This window comes from Petaurus breviceps, unplaced genomic scaffold, assembly GCF_028583685.1.
Source record: "Petaurus breviceps papuanus isolate PSGF00001 unplaced genomic scaffold, PetGlider_PUasm1.0 419, whole genome shotgun sequence".
NCBI classification, from domain to species: Eukaryota; Metazoa; Chordata; class Mammalia; order Diprotodontia; family Petauridae; genus Petaurus; species Petaurus breviceps.
Window position 1 is genome coordinate 5126997 of NW_027186324.1, and position 18712 is coordinate 5145708.

An 18712-nucleotide genomic window follows, 5' to 3' on the forward strand; every position below is an offset into this window, starting at 1 on the left:
GTGAGATATACATCTTATTAAGGAGTAACCAAAACAAAGGTCTCATCCAAATAAACCTACTTAATAGGGAGTTAGTTACCTTTGTCATGGGAGCGATACCTCCTTAAGAAAGACTCAGTGGAGCCTTACAACGTTGTTTTGAGGTAGACCCACTACGTATTACACCCAATTATTATTATTCCCATTATAGAAAGGAGAACCAAAGAACAGAGAGATTAAGTGATTTGCTGAAGGTCATATACCGATTAAGAATCCGAATTCTAGAATTTAAGTCTTTGCTGGATTCCCTTTCCACTACAACATGCTGCATCTAATCCTAGAATTGGGGGAACTGTGCTGATTAGAGTGGAGCTTTGTACCGGGGTGACAAAATGCAGAGGACCTTGGCAGCATGCATACTCCTTCAACAGTATAAAAACAAGGCGGGAGAGTGTAGTCAGCAAGGATGCTTAGTAAGAGCAGAAAGCTTCCCCGTGGCATCTGGGCTGCTATATCCTTGCATATACTTTATTCAGCCTCAATCTCATCCTAAAGTCTCTGCTCTATATGTGCTCCTCAATTTCATCTGTCTTAAAAATTGATTTTGAGTGTGTGTGTGTGTGAGTGTGTGTGTACGTGTGCATCCGTGTACCTATACACATGCAGATGGTCTAGAGCTCATTTGAGGATATGGGAAGTAGGAAGGAAAAAATGCTACTTTTAGCTCGAATGGAGGAGGAAAGAAGATTCCAGCTCAAATGTCACATATAAACTCAACGGAAAAAAAGGAACCTAAAAAGATTCTCTTAGAAAGTAGATGTATTCAAAGCAGCAAGTCATTTAGGCTGAAGATATTTGAGTAACTCAAGTCAAAAACGCTATTTATAGTAAGTAATGTAGGAAGAATGAAGAGTATTTGGGGGATGTAGAGAGCAAATGGTCTGCAATGGTCTTTCCCAAAATCAACCAGTCAATAAGCATTATGCTAATGATATAAGCCTTGCCTTTCGGGAGCTTACATTCTATTTTGACTATACAATAAAGGGAAATTCAAAATTAATAAATTGAACCTTAGGGGTACGAGGGCTTTTGCTGTTAACTTCATATTTACTTAAAACATGAGATTTAAAAATGAAACCAAACAACTCCATTGTTCTCTTTACTAACATTTGGAAATTTACATAACTGTAGGCAATAAAGAGACAAAGACTGATTCTTTGGGGACTAACTTCTTTTCCAACTATGTTCCTTGAAGGAGATACACATCAAGTCCTAATTTTTGCTGAGTTATTTCATTTTTCAAAAAGGAAAACAAACAGTGCAGGGCACATACCAAATATTTAATAGATGCGGAAACTTCAAATACATGTAAACAGTTATTTCGGCTTCATGAGACAGCTGGTATAATGGAGAACTGTACCATGACCCCTCAGCTCATCCTCCAGAACAAGACATACAACTGCCCTGGACACAGACCATTATTCTCCCACAGGACATTGCTGAGTATTGCTGTTTCAGCATGCCACCAGTGGCAAAAATTACTGTAATGCTGATATAGGAAGCCTTATGAGTAATTTCCTCCAAAAATACTTAATAACCTACTACTGATAAAAAAAAATAGATGATAATGGCATAATTCATTAAAGTTTGCAAAACACCTATCATCTCATTTAATTCACATAAAAAGCCTGTGATATATATATAAAATCATAATAAATTTCTCCATCTTACAGCTTGGGAAATCGAGGTTCATACGAGTAAAGTGGCCCAGGATGGGGGTCAAAAAGCTAGTTTTAGAGTGAGGATCTGAACACAGGTCTCTCCTACCATCTATTATTATATTTCCATCAGATCATTCAGCCTCAACCACAAACCACTCCTAATTTATATGGTGCTTTAAGGTTTGTAAAGGGCAACCTTCAAAATGGTTCTATGAAATGAGAATTATTACCCCTCTCACACAAGGTCAAGGAGTTTATAGGTGTTGGAGCTGAGATTAGAACCCAGTTCTCTCTGCACTCCCTTTACCAGAGCTCTCATGTTATAGCTGCTATAAGACCAACTGAAGGTATCGAGGCAGTAGGCTATTACACAAAAGCATGGTGCTAAGTCCACTCTCTTGAGCCAAATCTGCCAGGACATGTCGATTTCACTCTGCCCTTGAGTCACAGACTGTACCCCTAATCTAGGCTACGTCAAGATTGTTCATCCTTTTATCACAAGGAGCTCCCACAGATCAATCATCAGCTGGGGGGGTGGGGGGGGGGGGGGGGGGGGGGCGGAAGAGATGAGTATCATTAACTGAGGAAATAACATCATCCTCGAAGAAGGAAAGTACATTCATGACGTCATTGCCTTGACATAGCAGTAGATATTTGCATGTGTTCAAATATGTTATTTGAGATCATTTTCTGAATAAGTCACTCATGTAGCTAAATAACAACAGAAAAAAGGAAGGTGGAAGGTAGACCTGGCATCATGTTATAAAGTCCTTTAAAAAGGGTACAAAATTTGGTTCCATAGCAGAAAATGTCAGAATGACTTCCCTAGTGGGAAAAGAGACTGTAACAGATCTAAATACAGAAAAATATACTTTGGAATGTAATTTTAGATATGTGGGAAATAGGTCTAATGGCTTATTGAAATCCTTTCTCTTTTAAATTTTTCATTTTAAAAAGCCATGTTCTATGCATATGTCCAGTACCATCTGGTGTACCATGCTGTTTTCTTATATACAGGATGATTCACCAGATGTCCTATGCCTCAGATGGCCTTCTTGGTTAAAAGCACCATGGGCACAGGATAGGTAAAAACAATTTCACCACGTCTCTATGTAGCACCTCAAGAACATTAAATTTAAAAAGGTTGTCTAAGACAATAAGCACTTCAAAAACATCCTATTAGACAGACCATTTTAATAGCACCGGCTTAAAATAAACATACATAAATACACAAACATATTTGCTTCATTCCTCAGTTTAAAAGACATTGTATCTCAAGGATAATTGCTTAGTTCTTTAGCTTAAGACATTAGATTGCAAGGGGCTTCACCCAGTACAGTAAATACAGAGCAAATATTAACGAATGTATTTAAATGTTTTAGTTATTTTTCTATGACCTCATGAAATTACATTTAGTTATATAAAGTTCACATGAAAAATTTGTAAGGAATTCAAGGATCATTTGAATTTCTTATGTTGAACAGTTAAAAATCGATGCCTAATGATCCAATATTTCTCATTTACCACTTTTGCTTTCCTACATGGCAAAGTAATCAATTTGATGCTGAAGGTCCCAGAATCTGACTTTTAACAAGGATGCCTAGAAGGCCAATCCTCATACCTCTATGAGTGAGCAGTGGGTTATATTTTCTTGGGCCCAAAGTTTCCTGTTAACCTATATAAAAATAATTCCCAGCACAGATGTTTGGATTTTCTTCATAACAAAGCGTAAAAAATTGGACCACCTTATACTCCAGTACAATAAAATTATATCTATGTTTACTTTTTTCTGCCCTGTGATTATGCACAAAAGTCCTTCCCAGAAATTTCAAAGGCTTAGAGTCCATTTAATTGTGAAAAATGTGATGTTCTTCTTAAATGAGTAGAAACCAAACTCCTCTTTATTACTGGGTGCTTAGTTCTCAGGAAATGCGCAGAATTACAAAAGGCATTTTATTCTGCCCATGGATTTTGTTTCAATGAATCTGCTTATTTGGTCCACCCATTCTGATCTAATTTAAGGTTTTCAAGTTGAAAACCTCATCTATAAAACCTGGACATTTTTCAGCCCTGTTTAAGAAACATCTGTTCAACACCTCAAGTGAGCTTTCATCATTCTGTTGTTTTTCAGAGGGAAAAGCTATGTAAATATCCCTAAACTCAGGCACTTTCACACTATGTTCGTTTAAAAAGACTGATTATTATTACTTTTTAAAAACTAAATTCATCATGAAGTGGGGCTAGCAAGGGAGTAGAGAATAGGAGGTGGTGTGCTGGTGGTAGTGGTTATGAGAAGTCATTCTGGTGTTGCTTAAAAGGAACCATCTCCTTCTAGAAGAATCTCATTAACTGGACCACCAGGTATTCCTACTGAAGCTGGCTCTGACCACACAATAGAGGGACTGGACAAGAGGAGCTAATTACAAAGATTACTTAATGTAAACCTAAAAAGCCAAATGCATTTATATAGTTAATATACAATAAAGACAGTATTATTGAGAAGCCAGGCAAATGATAGGAATAACAGAAGGCCAAAGAAAAGATTGAACTATTTCAATTGAAGATCTTAGAGGTAGAAAGGAGGGACACAAGACAACTATGTATTGAAAGCCACATGTGGAGAGACAGAATTTAGAAAATTAAATTTAGTAATGAAAATCACTGGATGCAAAATGTGCTCTAAAAATTGTTCCACACGTTTAGTTAATGCAGATTGTTGTCCTGATTGCAAGAAAAGTTCATCTTAACATAAAAAAAGGATTATGATTTTCCAAATCACATGAGGAAATATTTAAATGGCAGGCATCAAAAATACTCTCTTTCCCTTTCCCCCACCCTTTATGTATATGATCTGTAAATAGATGAATTCAAGACATTACAAAGAAAACATTTTTTTTTTGGTGGGATTTGGTTTTATGCAACTGGCACATGAACTTCCTTGATTTTGCTTTTCTAAATGAGGATGGATAGATAATTGGGCCTCTTTCCAGTCTAACATTTATGGTGGTTTCTTTATCAATCACAACTACCCCCGCCCCCCACCCCCCCCCCCCCCCCCCCAATGCTATAGATCAACAAAATTAATGGCCTGACCTCTGTGCTGCCTTATTTTTACTCATTTGGGCATGCAAGGCCAGGGTGCAGATGATATCGCCTCATGATCGACCATTTCACATCACTTTTAGTGTGTCTAGAATTTGAAAATGCTGGAATTCTGAAAGCTACCATATGAATCATATTTCATCTTGAGTTTTATCTCCCAAACCCTAGCTGACTAGTTTTTCAAATACATGAAGCTGGGTGTACAGAAACAGCTTGTGTTAAGGCTTTGCAATGAGTGCAACTCCATTGTATTTATCAAATGGTTTGTTTATGACGCAAAAAATGTACAAGGAAACCTTCAAAAGCTGTTAAACATGTGATATTCTGAAACAAGACCAAGAGGTTATCAACTGAATGGGTTTTTTTCCCTATTGTTACCCATAAATATGACACAGGACATTCTAACAGCTTGTGTACTGAAAAAGAACATTATGAGTTTAGAATTTATAAAGGTTTCTGGCTCATAATTGCTTCTGTGCGGCTGTGGGAGTCTCATAAGGGATATTTTCATATGGAGTCAATGGTTTTGCTGGCTGCTGGAAAACGCCATATTTCAAACACATAGATTCTGTAGTAAGGAAGGCTTCTTTGGGGGCAAATTACTAAAGAACAACATTAAATGACGTTCTATCAGCTGTAATAATAGAATTATGTTCCAAAAGGAATATTAAATGTTAATCTCTGATGATCTTGAAAATGAATTAAAAATTCATTTAAAAACTTTAATCTCAGCCCTTCAACTTTATGAATATCCTGCAGGCTCATGTTACCATTGTATTGATCTCTGCCCAGGTTTCATAATTTTGTCATTTCAACTTTATTTTTCATTCATAAAAGAACATACAAAGCTTGTCAAATTTATGTTGAAGCTCACATCTCAAAATGTTATTAGAAAATCCCTGATATGATGATGTAACAGAGATGCTATATAATCAGTGTAATATGTATTAATACGTCTATACACACAAGCGACTTCATTTTTACAAAACTACTATTGTGTAGTAACCATTATTGGACCATGATAATATGATAAACCACCTTAATATGATTCCTCTCTATAACAGACTCATCACCCCTATTGAAAGGGTGGCTTTCTGCTTGTACAATAATCTACCATACCAAGGGAGACAGATTATATTGCAGTGATCTGTGGTAACCTGGCAGTGACTGAATTTGCACTTTGGAGTGTTCAACTTGTGATCAGTCCATCACCCAGGGAGCACAGAGATTAATTAAGCCTCTCTTCTCTGCCATTTTCTTATCTCAAAATGATTAACTTAGATTTTTTTTTTTCTCCTCCATCAAGCTGAAGTCATTATAGACAATAGAAGCATAGCCTGGCTCTAAGATTCCTTTTTATGAAAAGGAATTCTTCTCCCCCCTCCCAACTCCGCCCCCCAGCACCACAGAATCTTTTTCTTAAAAAACAAACAAGATTAGCTTTAGGTTGAGATGGGGGAAGGGGAGAACAGAACTAAGATCCACCTTACATACTGTTAGGTCAAGATTTACTATATGTATGTATATTAAGAAGATAGGATTTAACCCACCATGCATTTGATCTATAGGGTAACAAGCAAGCCATATTATCATGAGATTCTACTAGAGTAGACAAAAGAGAGAATATCTAAAACTCTGAAAAAAAAATCCAAAGGGTTTCATAAGGCACCCAAATGCATGCAGCTCTGTATGGTTTCATTTCCAAATCATTCTACATCGGCAGAAAGCAAAATACTATGTTATCCTATACCAAGTCTTGATGGCTCACGAGCCTCTCTGTGTAGCACATAGATACTGATTTATGGACAAACAGACTGCGGGAAAACCAGGCAGTTTTCTCAATTTCTCTAATCTGGATGGCGGATTACATAGAGAAACGAAGGACTGTTCTCAGAAAGACTATTTCAGGTAGAATTGTGGGTAAGGATTTGGGGTGAGAACCCAGAGGACTGTGCTGCCCTACTAAATCTGTGGTCAACCCTCAAAGGCAAAAGAAAAGAAAAAGAACAGAAAAATCCCTGCAGGCTGAAGATGCAGCAGTGATTGTTTAAGACCAAGTTCTAAGAGTGACAAAGTCTAAACCTTTTTTCAGCACCCCCAATGAAAAGATTTAAACAGGCTATTGTTTGAGCCCTGGGTACCTTTTTTCTCTTGGCTTTGTTCTGTATTTTCTTCTGCTGCAGTTTCCATGGCTGGCTTCATACCATCCACCAAAAATGCTTTTTACCCCACTCCCCCCCAAAGAAGGCGTCCCCCCCCCCTCCACTATTTCCTTTCTTTCTGACTCCCCTCCGTCTCTTATTTACAGCGCCGGTGATTGAGGGGCTCTGTTCTCTTGTACAGTAGATGAAGGTCCCTTCCCAGATGCCTTCAGTTTCACTCTGCTACAGGTCCACAAAGGTCTCTGCCAGGGAGCAGTCAGCCACACGTCACCGAGGATCCCAGCTATAAAATGCCCATTCGTCCCTTTGATTGCGCCTAAAGTTTCAATGCAGCCTGCACGGGAAAGAGCCAGCTCCGCGTCCCCGGTTTTCCCCTTTGCCTCCACTGTCTCGCTTTCCCAACCTCCCCTGCAAAGGCTCCCGATGAATGCTAATCAATTCTCCCACTTTAGAACAGATTTGTGACATCAGGAGAGAGAGGATGTGTGTGAGAAAGAAAAGGGCCCCCCCTTCCTATCGCATGACTCAGCGACAGAGCTGCGCCCACCCCAGCACGCACAGCCTCTAAGCAGAGTGCCTGCCACCCCACAAACCCAAGGTTCTTTCCCGTGGGACCTTACTATTGTGTTTGACATTTTGATTTATTCCATATGCCCTTCCCCCATCCTCCCCAAAAGCAGAGACATAGGATTTGACCACTGTCTATACTTCATCTGCTTACTTTAACATTTTTCTTACACAAAGCATGAATAACAAAAACCAAAGGTGGGGGGGGGGGAACAGAAGAACACCCATCTTTGGCTATATTAACAGGCTCCTAAATTGTAAGTGATAAGAACCTTTTCCCAGTCTTGGCTAGCAAAAATTTCACAGTACAAGAAAATAAAGTTCAATCCCAGAAAGTGAGAATATCCTTGACCCCCAAATTAAAAAAAAAAAACTAATTCAATTTATTCTGAGTATGTATGGTATAACTTGTTGAAAATTTTGGTGGCATTTCTGAGGGAGGGCATAAAAAAACAAAGTGGTCTTATTTGTGGGTGTGGTTATTTTAACAAGTAATTTGTTATTGTTATTGGGTTGTTTTTTGTTTGTTTGTTTTTCCTGCCAGAAAGCAAAATAGTTATTTTTAGACTGGGAGTACAAATAAAAGCACCACCTATAATCCTTAGAAATGAAAACACCACCTATAATCCTCCAATTTTCTCAGGTTCCTTGGTTTCCTACTCAGGACTTTGGATTCTCCAGAGAACATCCTGGGGTCCTTTCCTGCATGAATCCATAGACGTAGAGAAAGATTTTGGCATTGGATGAGTTGTGGCAAGCTTTGTTTGACATCAGAATTTTTTTTTCTTTGTTATGTTACGGTTTTCTTCCTACTTCTTGGAATTTTCATGCTTCTTAGGACTTTTCTGGATTACTTCTTCCAATATAAGATTCCTTCATCCCACCTAACAAACCCACACACTTACAAGTATTTCTCACACCCTTCCATCTTCTTTGGAAGGCAGACTTGCATTTGTAAGAAATTTATTTAGCAACCACCCCAGGAAGGAAGACAAGAATGGCACATACCTATATGTCATTACAATGATTCTCTGGCTATCCATATTTATTAGATAACTTGGTAAACTGTATCTCACAGTTACTTCTATGAATGCCACTCCTAAGTAAAGGGTTCTTCTGGAAGGAGTTATTTCTTTAGTCCCGTACTGTAGTTATTTAGCAACTGTTAATAATAGACAAACTGGAAGTCATCTATTAGAATATACCTACTACTTAACAAAATCCCTTCCTTTTATAGGCATTCAATCACTGATGTAAATGCTATAAATGGTGCCTGTGCGTTGGTTGGTTGGTGATATAGAAAGAGATTATTTTAGGGAACAGTAAATATTGAAGTTCCTCTTATATTCTAGTGACTAGATATATACATAATTGAATGAAACATATATTCTTTTTTTTTTTTTTGCAGGGGGAAGTTAGGGCAATTGGGGTTAAGTGGCTTGCCCAAGGTCACATGGCTAGTTATGAAATATATATATATTCTAATGAAAACAGGCAGTAAAATGAAGTTTGTCTTAAGTGAGAATTTGCCTATTTATCTCCATTATGAAATCAGAGATATTCTTTAAGTATAATTCTGGGCCCCTCTATCAAGAATATGAAAAATATTTTAACGTACCAGATTTAAGGTAAAAAGATAACTTTCTGAAAGTACTGGAAAAATCATGTTTGACACATTAATGATCTTGTGCTGAATTTGAAATGTACCCCAAAACAGATGATATTAAAATAATTTAATACAGAATTGAAAACTCTTAATAGTATAACTCCCTGGGTAGATGGTAAAGATTCAGCAATTTGACTATGTTACAAACATCCTCAAACTGTTATAACAATTCTAATTTTACATTTCACATGTTTTCTTTCCTTTAACACTTTCTCCCCTGCTTGAATTCACTGCTTCCTTTCCATACATAGTCGCCCACTGACACCTGTACAGTTTGCTAGAGGACTGAAAGTAAGAGGGGAATTTCTCCTGTCTTAAAGTTCATCTTGATACGTGTCAGACATTCTGACTATCTGGCAATAGCCTAATATCAATAACGAAGAAGTGAATTGATTATGCCTGTGTCCATTACTCCTTACCCAAGTCAAATGTTTGATTATTTAAGTGGCAAATGGTGTATCTTCAGTAGGGGCTAACACACAAAACATTAATGTGTAACTTGAGACAAATAAACAAGCATTTATTAAACTGTTAAGATGTGTCAAGACATTATGTGAGGCACTAGAAGTTCCAAGACAAAAATTAAATTGTCTCTGCTCCCAAGGAACTTACAATCTACACAGGGAAGACAACATATACACAGAGAGGTATATACAGAAGGAATGAGATATTTTCCACCTGAAGGAAATTAAGAATTCTAAAAGATAGTGTGAAGGAAAGAGTGCATTCTAAGAATGGGGGACAGTCATTGCAAAGATATGAAAATACCATTTGGCTTTCTTTTATTCTGGGCCATATTTTCTCCAATACATTATCTGTCATCTTTTCCTATGACCAACTTTGTTTTGAAGTCAGTGGGAGAGAGGAGAAAAGGGAAAAGGGAAGAATAAGGAAGGGAAGAGAGAGGAAGACAGACAAGCAGACAGAGACTACTTGAGAAGACATACCTAGTAGCCACTTTAGGGACTATGGAGAATATTATCAGACTCTGGTACAATTTCTTCCTCAAAGAATTATCCAGGATATTAACCTCTTCATTTAGCTTTATGAACAAGGGAACTCCAACTCTGTCTCTTGGTCTGGCCTATTATCTGGACCATCTTTGAAGTACATGGGTTGGTTAGTGACATTGCCTGCTGTCAAATACTTTATAAGTTAACTGTTGCCCTATTTCATTTTATATTACAACTGAATAAACCTTATTCCTGCTGGCTCTCCTTGCCATGTCCCAATTCAACAACTTGATGGCCTACCATAGATAGCAGGAACCATCTCAGGAAATATAAGTTTCCTCCTTTGGGTGAAAAGGTGAAAACGGAAAAATGAAATCAAAAGCAGATTTTTATTCAATTACAACTGTATTGACTAAAATTTACTTTTAAATGTTTATATATTTTAGCAAAAAATTAAGGGATGAAAAATTCCTTAAAATTTATCTGTGTTTTTCCCACTTATAAGATTCAGGGTTAAAGGTGAGCACAGAATAAACAAATATAATTAGTAAAACAAAAAAAAGTTTTTTTCCCCTAATATTTAGTGCAGACACAAAAAAGCACTCATTGTCAGAAAAGAGTAAAAAAAAGAAGAAAAAAAATAAAACTGTAAACCCAGTGAAACTGATTTTAGCCACATGGAACTTCAATCAATTGCACTTATGTTTGAAACTTTGTCAGCACTTTATCTTTCTTCTAATGCTTCATTTTTTATCATTTCATGGATTTCTGAAGAGGGAAGGTTTTCTAGGACTGAAAAACCTGTCTTTTTCAGGTTATTTTGCTGATTTGGTGTGAATCTTTTCACATGGACTCCTTTCCCCCTCCCCGCCATTGCACATCTTTCAGTTAAAAGGATACTCTTCTTTGAGCACATCCCTGTGAATTCTTCCCTCTAGCCATAGTTTTCTTTATACCCAGAATGCTGCTTGCACCCCATCTCACTCCATTTACCCTGCTAAAAACATCCTTGTTCAATCATTCTTCGGTTATGTCCAACTATCCTGTGAGTCCATTTAGGATTTTCCTTGCAGAGATACTGGAGGGGTTTCCCATTTCCTTCTCCAGCTCATTTTACAGATGAGGAAACGGAAGCAAATAGGGCCAATTAGGGTCACACAGCTAATGTCTGAAGCCAGATTTGAACTCATCGAGATGAATTTTCCTAATTCAAAGTCTAGTGCTTTATTAATTGCACCACCTAGCTGCTGCCCCTGCTAATCCTACCCATCCTTTTAAAAAAACCCACAAATATTGACAAGACATCAATGTATGCTGGCAGTTCTAAGAATGGACAGATTATTCTATTATTAGAGAAAAACTGGAAGAACTCATGGAGAAGATATTTGTGGATTTTTTTAAAATATACTAGATCCTGCTCATCCTTTAAAAAAATCCACAAATACCTATCTAGAGACTCTTTCATTTTTGTCTTTGAATTTCCAGTGCCTAGCACAGTGCCTGATAGATGTTTAATAAAAGCTTGTCAATTATCTTGTTATACATTATATTTTGGGTGTTCTCAGCCCCTACTGAAAATACATCAGCTGTCACTTAATCAAAGGATGCTAAATCCTACCAACTCTTTAAAAAAAAACCCACAAATATCTTCTCCATGAATCCTTCCATTTTTCTCTAGTAGAAGTAATGTCTCCATTTTTAGAACTGCCAGAGTACCTTGATCTCTTGGGTCATTATATTTTATTGGGTATTATAATTATTTCTATACATGTTTCAGCTCTGTCATTAGATTATAATCCCTGTGAAGGCAAGGGTCATATCTTAGAAAAAAAAAACCTTTCTTGCATCTGACATGCCTAACAGAGTGTACTGCTCAAATAGGAGCCCACCTTGTGCCAGGAACTACATGAAACTTGAATGGTAAATAGGTAAGAAGAATGAGAAACCCAGCTGGGGAAAGGGGTTCTTCTACCATGCCCAATTGAAAAACACTTCATTAAATGCCTAATCTGTAGGAAAACACTGTGTTTGGTGTTGAGGAAGATTAAAGTAGAATCTTTGACCTCAAGGATCATATAATCTAGTAAGAGAGAAAACGTATGTATATAATTATAATCATAAATAAAGCACATCAAACTAAGAGGTACAAAACCAGTCAATTCTTTGCCTTCTCTCTTTTATGATCTTTACTAAAAAAAAACTGCTATTTTTTTCTTGTCCCTATCATTCTTTCAAATTATGGTCTTTTATCTTTGCTTCATTTCATTGCTACATATCTTTTGTGACCTTTTTTTTTGTTTTTTAAAGATCTAAGGTCTCTTTCTATGTATTCTGTATAGTTTGATTTTCTTTATAGAATTTTTGTGTTTGGTATATTTAACTTAAAAGTAAATTTTATTCAATTACAAATGTGTTTCCTAAAACTTACTTTTAAATATTAGTATTTTTAGCAAAAAGGTGAAGGGATGACACATTCTTTAATGTAATCCCTTAGTGTTTTGTCCATTTATAAGATTCAGGGGAAAAGCTGAGCACGGAAGAACCCAACATAATAGTATAGCAAAGAAAGTTTTCTTTCCCTTGAATTTAGTACAGACACAAAAAAAGTATGAATTGTTGGGGAAAAAAAAGCAAAGAAAAAAGAAGAAAAATGTTATTTTTTCTTTCTGCAAACACACTAGAAAGAATAGTCTATGCTCATCATCTCGGCACCATCTTTCTCTCCCTACCAAATCCAATGGTCTTTTCCCATTCCCTATCCTCTTTGACCTTTCTACACTAATCTAGCATTGAGAACACTGGCCCCCCCTTCCTTCTGCATACCTCCTACTTTCCTGGTTTTCAAGATGTTTCTCTCTCCAAGTACTGCTCGCTCCTACTTGCTTGGCTACTCTTGGAAGTCCTCATTTGTTGATCTTCCTCCTCCTCTCTGTCCAAGTACAAATTCTCCCTAATGTTTGAAAGTGAGTCTGCATTTCTTCTACTTCTACAGTGTCTCCTTTTTCTTATCTCACCCACTCAGTGTTCACCTCTGGAACATCAATTTCTTCCTTGAGTTCCAGTTAGAAGCAGCTGTATGTGGTATAGAGGATAGAGTGAGAGACATAGAGTTGGGGAGACCCAAGTTCAAATTCTGCCTCAGGACACTTACTACCTACAGGACCCCAAAGAAATGACTCTGTGTCTCTGTTTATTCATCAGTAAAATGAGTGGTTTGGACACAATGGCTTCTAGGTTCCTTTCCTACCTGCTGGACAGCTCCACTTGGGTACTCCTGGAGCCTCAAACTCAACATGTCCAAAGATAAACTCATCATCTTCCTTTTTAAACTGATCAGTTCTCCTCCTAACTTCCCTATTACTCTTGAAATCACCACCTTCCTTCCAGGTTTGTAACCTTGGAATCATCTTTGATTCCTTTTTCATTCAACATCTACATTAAATCAGGCATCAAATCATGTTGATTTTCCCTCCTGAAAATTTTTCATATCTTTTCCCCTACCTTAGGGCACTGCCACTAATATGAGCCCTGACGACTTCTTACCTGCATTACTATAATAACCCTAATTATGTCCCTGCTTCTATTATCTTCTCTTTTTCCAATCAATCCTTCACCCAAGAATATCATAATAATCTTCAAATTGCAGAGATCATTCTATTGCTTGAAAATTTTCAGTGACGCCATTCTGCCTATAGCAATGATTCCTATTTTTTTTTTCTTCTGAAATAGACCCGTCTCAAAGTCTGGTGAAGGCTATGGATCCATTTTTCTAAATAATATATTTTGGAAAAACCATAACTGAAGGAAATACTCAATGTCAGTTAGAGGCTAATAAAAATAAAGATGTATATTTTCCCACCCAAATTCATGGAACTTCTAAAATTGATCCAGATCTCTGGGAGAGGGGGGTCCTATGAACCCTTTTGAACTCCTCTCGTTAAAAAAGACAAGGGTCGCAATAAGGTCCATTGGCCAAATCCTGTTCTTGTATGGCCCATGATGTAAGAATGGTTTTTACATTTTAAAATAAACTTTTTATTGTATGTAAAAATGGAAAAAACATTCTTACCCGGCAAGCAGTACAAAATCAGAACACTGGACTAGATCTGGATCTTGGGTCATAGTCTGTGGTCCCCTAAGGTATAAATTCCTCAATATGAAACTTAAGAGCTTGGTCATGTTTCAGAACCCCTGAGCTTAAGGGAGCCAACAGCAGGGATTGATTATAGGTAATTACCACTACACCTGGCATGGCAACACCAATTAATTGAAATGGATTTCTGTTAAGAAATGTATATTTGGGGGCGGCTAGGTGGCACAGTGAGTAAGAGTGCCAGACCCTGAGTCGTGAGGACCCGGGATCAGGTTCGGCCTCAGACACTTAACACCCCCTCTCACCTCCTCCCTCAAACAAACTGGCCATGTAACCTTGAGCAAGTTACTTAACCCAAACTGCTTTAAAAAAAAGTATACTTGCATATACTTCAGTGACTTTAATCCATATTTTATTGAGAAGAAAGAACAGATTAATTGAATTTAAATTATGTTTAATTCATCAGTCTCTCCCCTCCGTTCTTCCTTTTGTCATTCTATATTGCTACACTTGGTCATTGTACAGAACAAAGAGAGCAGGCAGCAGAGATCCTTGTCAAAGAGAGTTGGAGATGGGGGTATTTATTATGAAGGGCAGGTAGATGGTGGGGCAGATAGAGTGCTGGGCTTGCAATCAGGAACACTCATCTTCCTGAATTCAGTGGGCAAGTCATTTAACCCTGTCTGCCTCAGTTCCTCTTTGGTAAAAGATGAGATGGAGAAGGAAATGGTAAAGCACTCCAGCATCTTTGCCAAGAAAACTACACAATTAGTCAGACATCCCTGAAAATGACTAAAAGGTTACATGTCTTTAGGCATGTTATTTATAAAGCCTCTGATTTTTCGTCTGTAAAAGGGAGAGGATATTTGTTATACTACCTACTTCTAAGGTTTATTATAAGGCTCAAAAGTGATGATGTATACACAGGATTTTATAAACATTCATACTTCTGGAGCTTGAACCACCTCTATCACAAGACAGTGAAAATAGATAGTTGTTACAGAGAATAGAATGCAGGACTTGGAGTCAAGAAGACCTGAATTTGAATCTTACTTTGGACATTTAGTGGCTGTGTGACCCAGGGTAAGTCATTAAACATATTAGCCTTAGTTTATTTTATCTGTAAGGAGGATAATAATAGCACCTACCCCCTTTCCCTTCCCTGGATTAGTGAGGATCAGATGCATGAACCTGCAATGCTTTAAGCGCTACATATAAGCTAATTATCCTCTTCCTCTTCCTCCTTCCCCTCTTTCTCCTTCACCTTTGTGGGGAATTTTTTGGGGCATCTTTCAACTATAACTGTTGCATAAAATAATGAATGCTTTTTTTCTAGTTTGTAAATAATGATGTATCTATATAGCATTGGTCTTCACTGGGATCCTGTTTACATAGTCACTGGAAGCTGTTGAGGTAGTTATATTAGGAGAGTATACATTAACTTCTCCTTCCTCATCTTTCTGGTTCCTCTGATCTGGGATCACCAGCTTTTCCCAGAGGACCTTGTTAAACATTTCAGATGGATTCTATTAGAGTGGGACCCTCCAGGGCATCATTACAGGTGAATCTCTCAAAGAGACATTCCAGTAGGCAGGGGTGTCTTGCTTAGAAGCCCATCTGCATGCACGTAGTACCAGGCACATCTGGCTCTGTGTATGTCATGAAAAAGTGATCCAGGTGTTTTTCTAGATAGGAAGGCAGAACCATAATTCCCTCAATAAAAGTTTATGGAAGCTATGCAACGACAACAAAATGTTAAAAGGGTACATCTTGCAGCTGGTGCTGAATTAGCAAAGAGTCCCAAGTGGATCCCATGTATAGTCTCTTGAGCCTTGTGAGAGGTTTGAGGGGAATAAAAGAGAGGGATCACAGCTTCAGGCTCTAGCAATGATCCAGAACCTGAGATTAAAGAGGTTCTAGAACCCCAGAGCAGAGAGAGGTAAAGCTTACCCTGTTTAGCATTTAGAAAATGAGAACGGAATAGAAAATGAAACAATTGAATAATTAAGTGACTGTTATTCTCTTTGTTGAAGATGTTAAGCTAAAATGTATTTTAATATATTGTAACATTTTCCTTATTCAAGATTCTTATAAAGGTTAAGCCAAATAATTTTTGAGTAGATATCTTAGGACGGAAGGTCCCCAACTTGGGCACTGGGACCTAAGACCCTTTAAATGAGTCCTTGAGGTCAAAGTAATATTCATAATAATAATTAAATATTTTAGTTTCTAATATAGTAAACATCAATGGATACAATCCAGATAAGCAAAAGTTCTGTGTGGGGAGGCTTCAATAATTTTGAAGAGGATAAAGGGGTCTGGAGATCAAAAATTTTGAGACTCATTGTCCGAGGGCACAGGGGAGACTTTGTCTATGTTGGTATTTTTCTTATGAGGCCAGAAATAGCTTGGATATTAAATTAATGTTAAATTAAATAAAAGTTATTTCTGGCAGACACGCCTTTATGGAAAAGAAGAAGCAGTCAAAAATAAAAAGGGCTGCATGAATGTGAGTCATTATTACTCTTGATGCTTCTACCATAAATTCTGAAGAAATCACTTAAACAAATGTTCATTGAGAGAGATCAATCACATAATCATAAAGAAACAAAAAAGAAGGCCTGGAAGTTGAGCTGTTCGCAGCGGCAGGCCCAGAAAGCCCCTGGATCAACTGGGGCGGGGGGGCAAGTCGTCCCACCAACCACAAGGGCCACTACCAGACCTATCACCAAAGGGCTGGGACTGGAAAAAGCAAGATAAGAACCACATGCAGGGGCCCTTTCCCGAACAGCAAATACTCCTGGGATTACCACTTCATAACAGCCCCTATCAGGACCTACAAAGACCAGAATGGCAGAGTAAACCCCACCTTCTCCAACCCACCCCCCCTGACCCAGAAAACATAGTAACTATTGCCCCCGGGGAAAAACCTCTACAGTAAAGGCTTGGGATCCCTAGAGGAAGGACATGGCTAGGTCCCTGCCTCAAAATGGGTAGAAAGCAGACTACAAAAACAAAGACTGTGGAGTCCTACTATCCTCAGGGGAAGGAACCAAACTCAGAGGGAGACAATGTGGACTCCACACCCACAGCTGAACCATCGACAGGGAAAGGATCCCCAGCACAGAAAGCTCTCCTAGATGAGCTAAAAAGAACTTTGAAAACTAAATGATAGAGATATAAGACAAAATAAATAATTCTTTCAAAACCAAAATTGCAGAATTAGAAAAACATAATAATGAAGAAAACATCTCTCTAAAAAGAAAAGTGTATGATATGGAAAAGGAGCCCCAAAAATTAACCAAGGAAAATGATTTGCTAAAAACTAGAATCAACCAAATTGAAACAAATAACTCTATGAGGAACTAAGAATTAGTCAAACAAAACAACAAGCATGAAAAATTAGAAAAAGAGGTAAAATACCTCAATAGAAAAATAACTGGCCTGGAAAAAAGATCCAGGAGAGATAATCTGAGAATCATAGGCCTACCAGAAAATCATGATGAAAAAATAAACCTGAACAACATTGTCCAAGAGATCATTAAGGAAAACTGCCCTGAGATACTAGAACCTGAGGGTAAAATAGAAATCGAGAGAATCCACTGGACACCTGCTGAAAGAGATCCCAAACTGAAAAGTCCTCGAAATATTGTGGCCAAACTCCAGAACTACCAGGTAAAATGGAAAATATTTCAAGCAGCCAGAAAGAAATTCAAATATCGAGGGTCCACAGTGAGGATCCAGGATTTGGCAGCCTTTACACTGAAAGATTGGAGGCAGTGGAATACAATTTTCTGGAAGGCAAAAGAGCTTGGGTAAGTTACAACCAAGGATCACATACCCAGTGAGACTGAACATATTCTTCCAGGCAAAGAGATGGTCATTCAATGATATAACAGAGTTCCAGAACTTCCTGATGAAAAAACCAGAACTCAATGGAAAATTCAACCTCCAATTACAAGATGCAGCAGTGACATAGAAAGGTAAACAAGGAAAACACACACACACACACACACCCCTGCTATTTAATAACAGCAAACTGTTTATAGACAAGTAGAGGGTATGACTATAAAATACACAAAGTGAAGATTAAAAAGAAATTTTATTAAGGGCTACAAAGGGACTGCAATGGAAAAAGAAGAATGAATGAAGTGGAAAAGGGTAAATTATGCCACACAAAGAGGCATAAAAACAATATAGTAGAGAAAAAGAAGGGAGGGAGATGAGAATCATATGAGCTTTTCCCTCATTGGTTCTGATGTAAGGAGGGAATAACAACCAGTTAAGCATAGAACTCTATGGAGAAAAAATGCAAAAAGTATCATTTTAGAGGGAAAGAGGGAAGGGAGAGGAGCTTCACATAAGATTTGTTGCTGTCACTCTTGGTGCAAAGAAGAAAAAACACTTCATTAAGTATGAAAATATCCTACAGGCAGTAGGAGGGGGAAAGGACTACGAAAGGGGGGGGG

General features: G+C 37.7%; 1 protein-coding gene across 5 annotated transcripts in view; it reads right to left on the minus strand.

Moving 5' to 3' along the window:
• Window positions 1-18712, minus strand: part of GPM6B (glycoprotein M6B) — a 225879-nt gene that overhangs the window by 54104 nt on the left and 153063 nt on the right. Inside the window, exon 1 of one of the 5 annotated variants that reach the window (XM_069100617.1) lies at window positions 6944-7464. The exons of 2 other annotated variants lie outside the window; for them this stretch is intronic. In XM_069100617.1, coding sequence (XP_068956718.1) covers window positions 6944-7004 — 61 coding nt within the window. In that variant the 5' untranslated portion in view covers window positions 7005-7464. Of the gene's footprint in view, window positions 1-6943; window positions 7465-18712 lie in introns of those variants that run through there. 2 more of the 5 variants (XM_069100613.1, XM_069100615.1) reach the window with 2 other exon arrangements.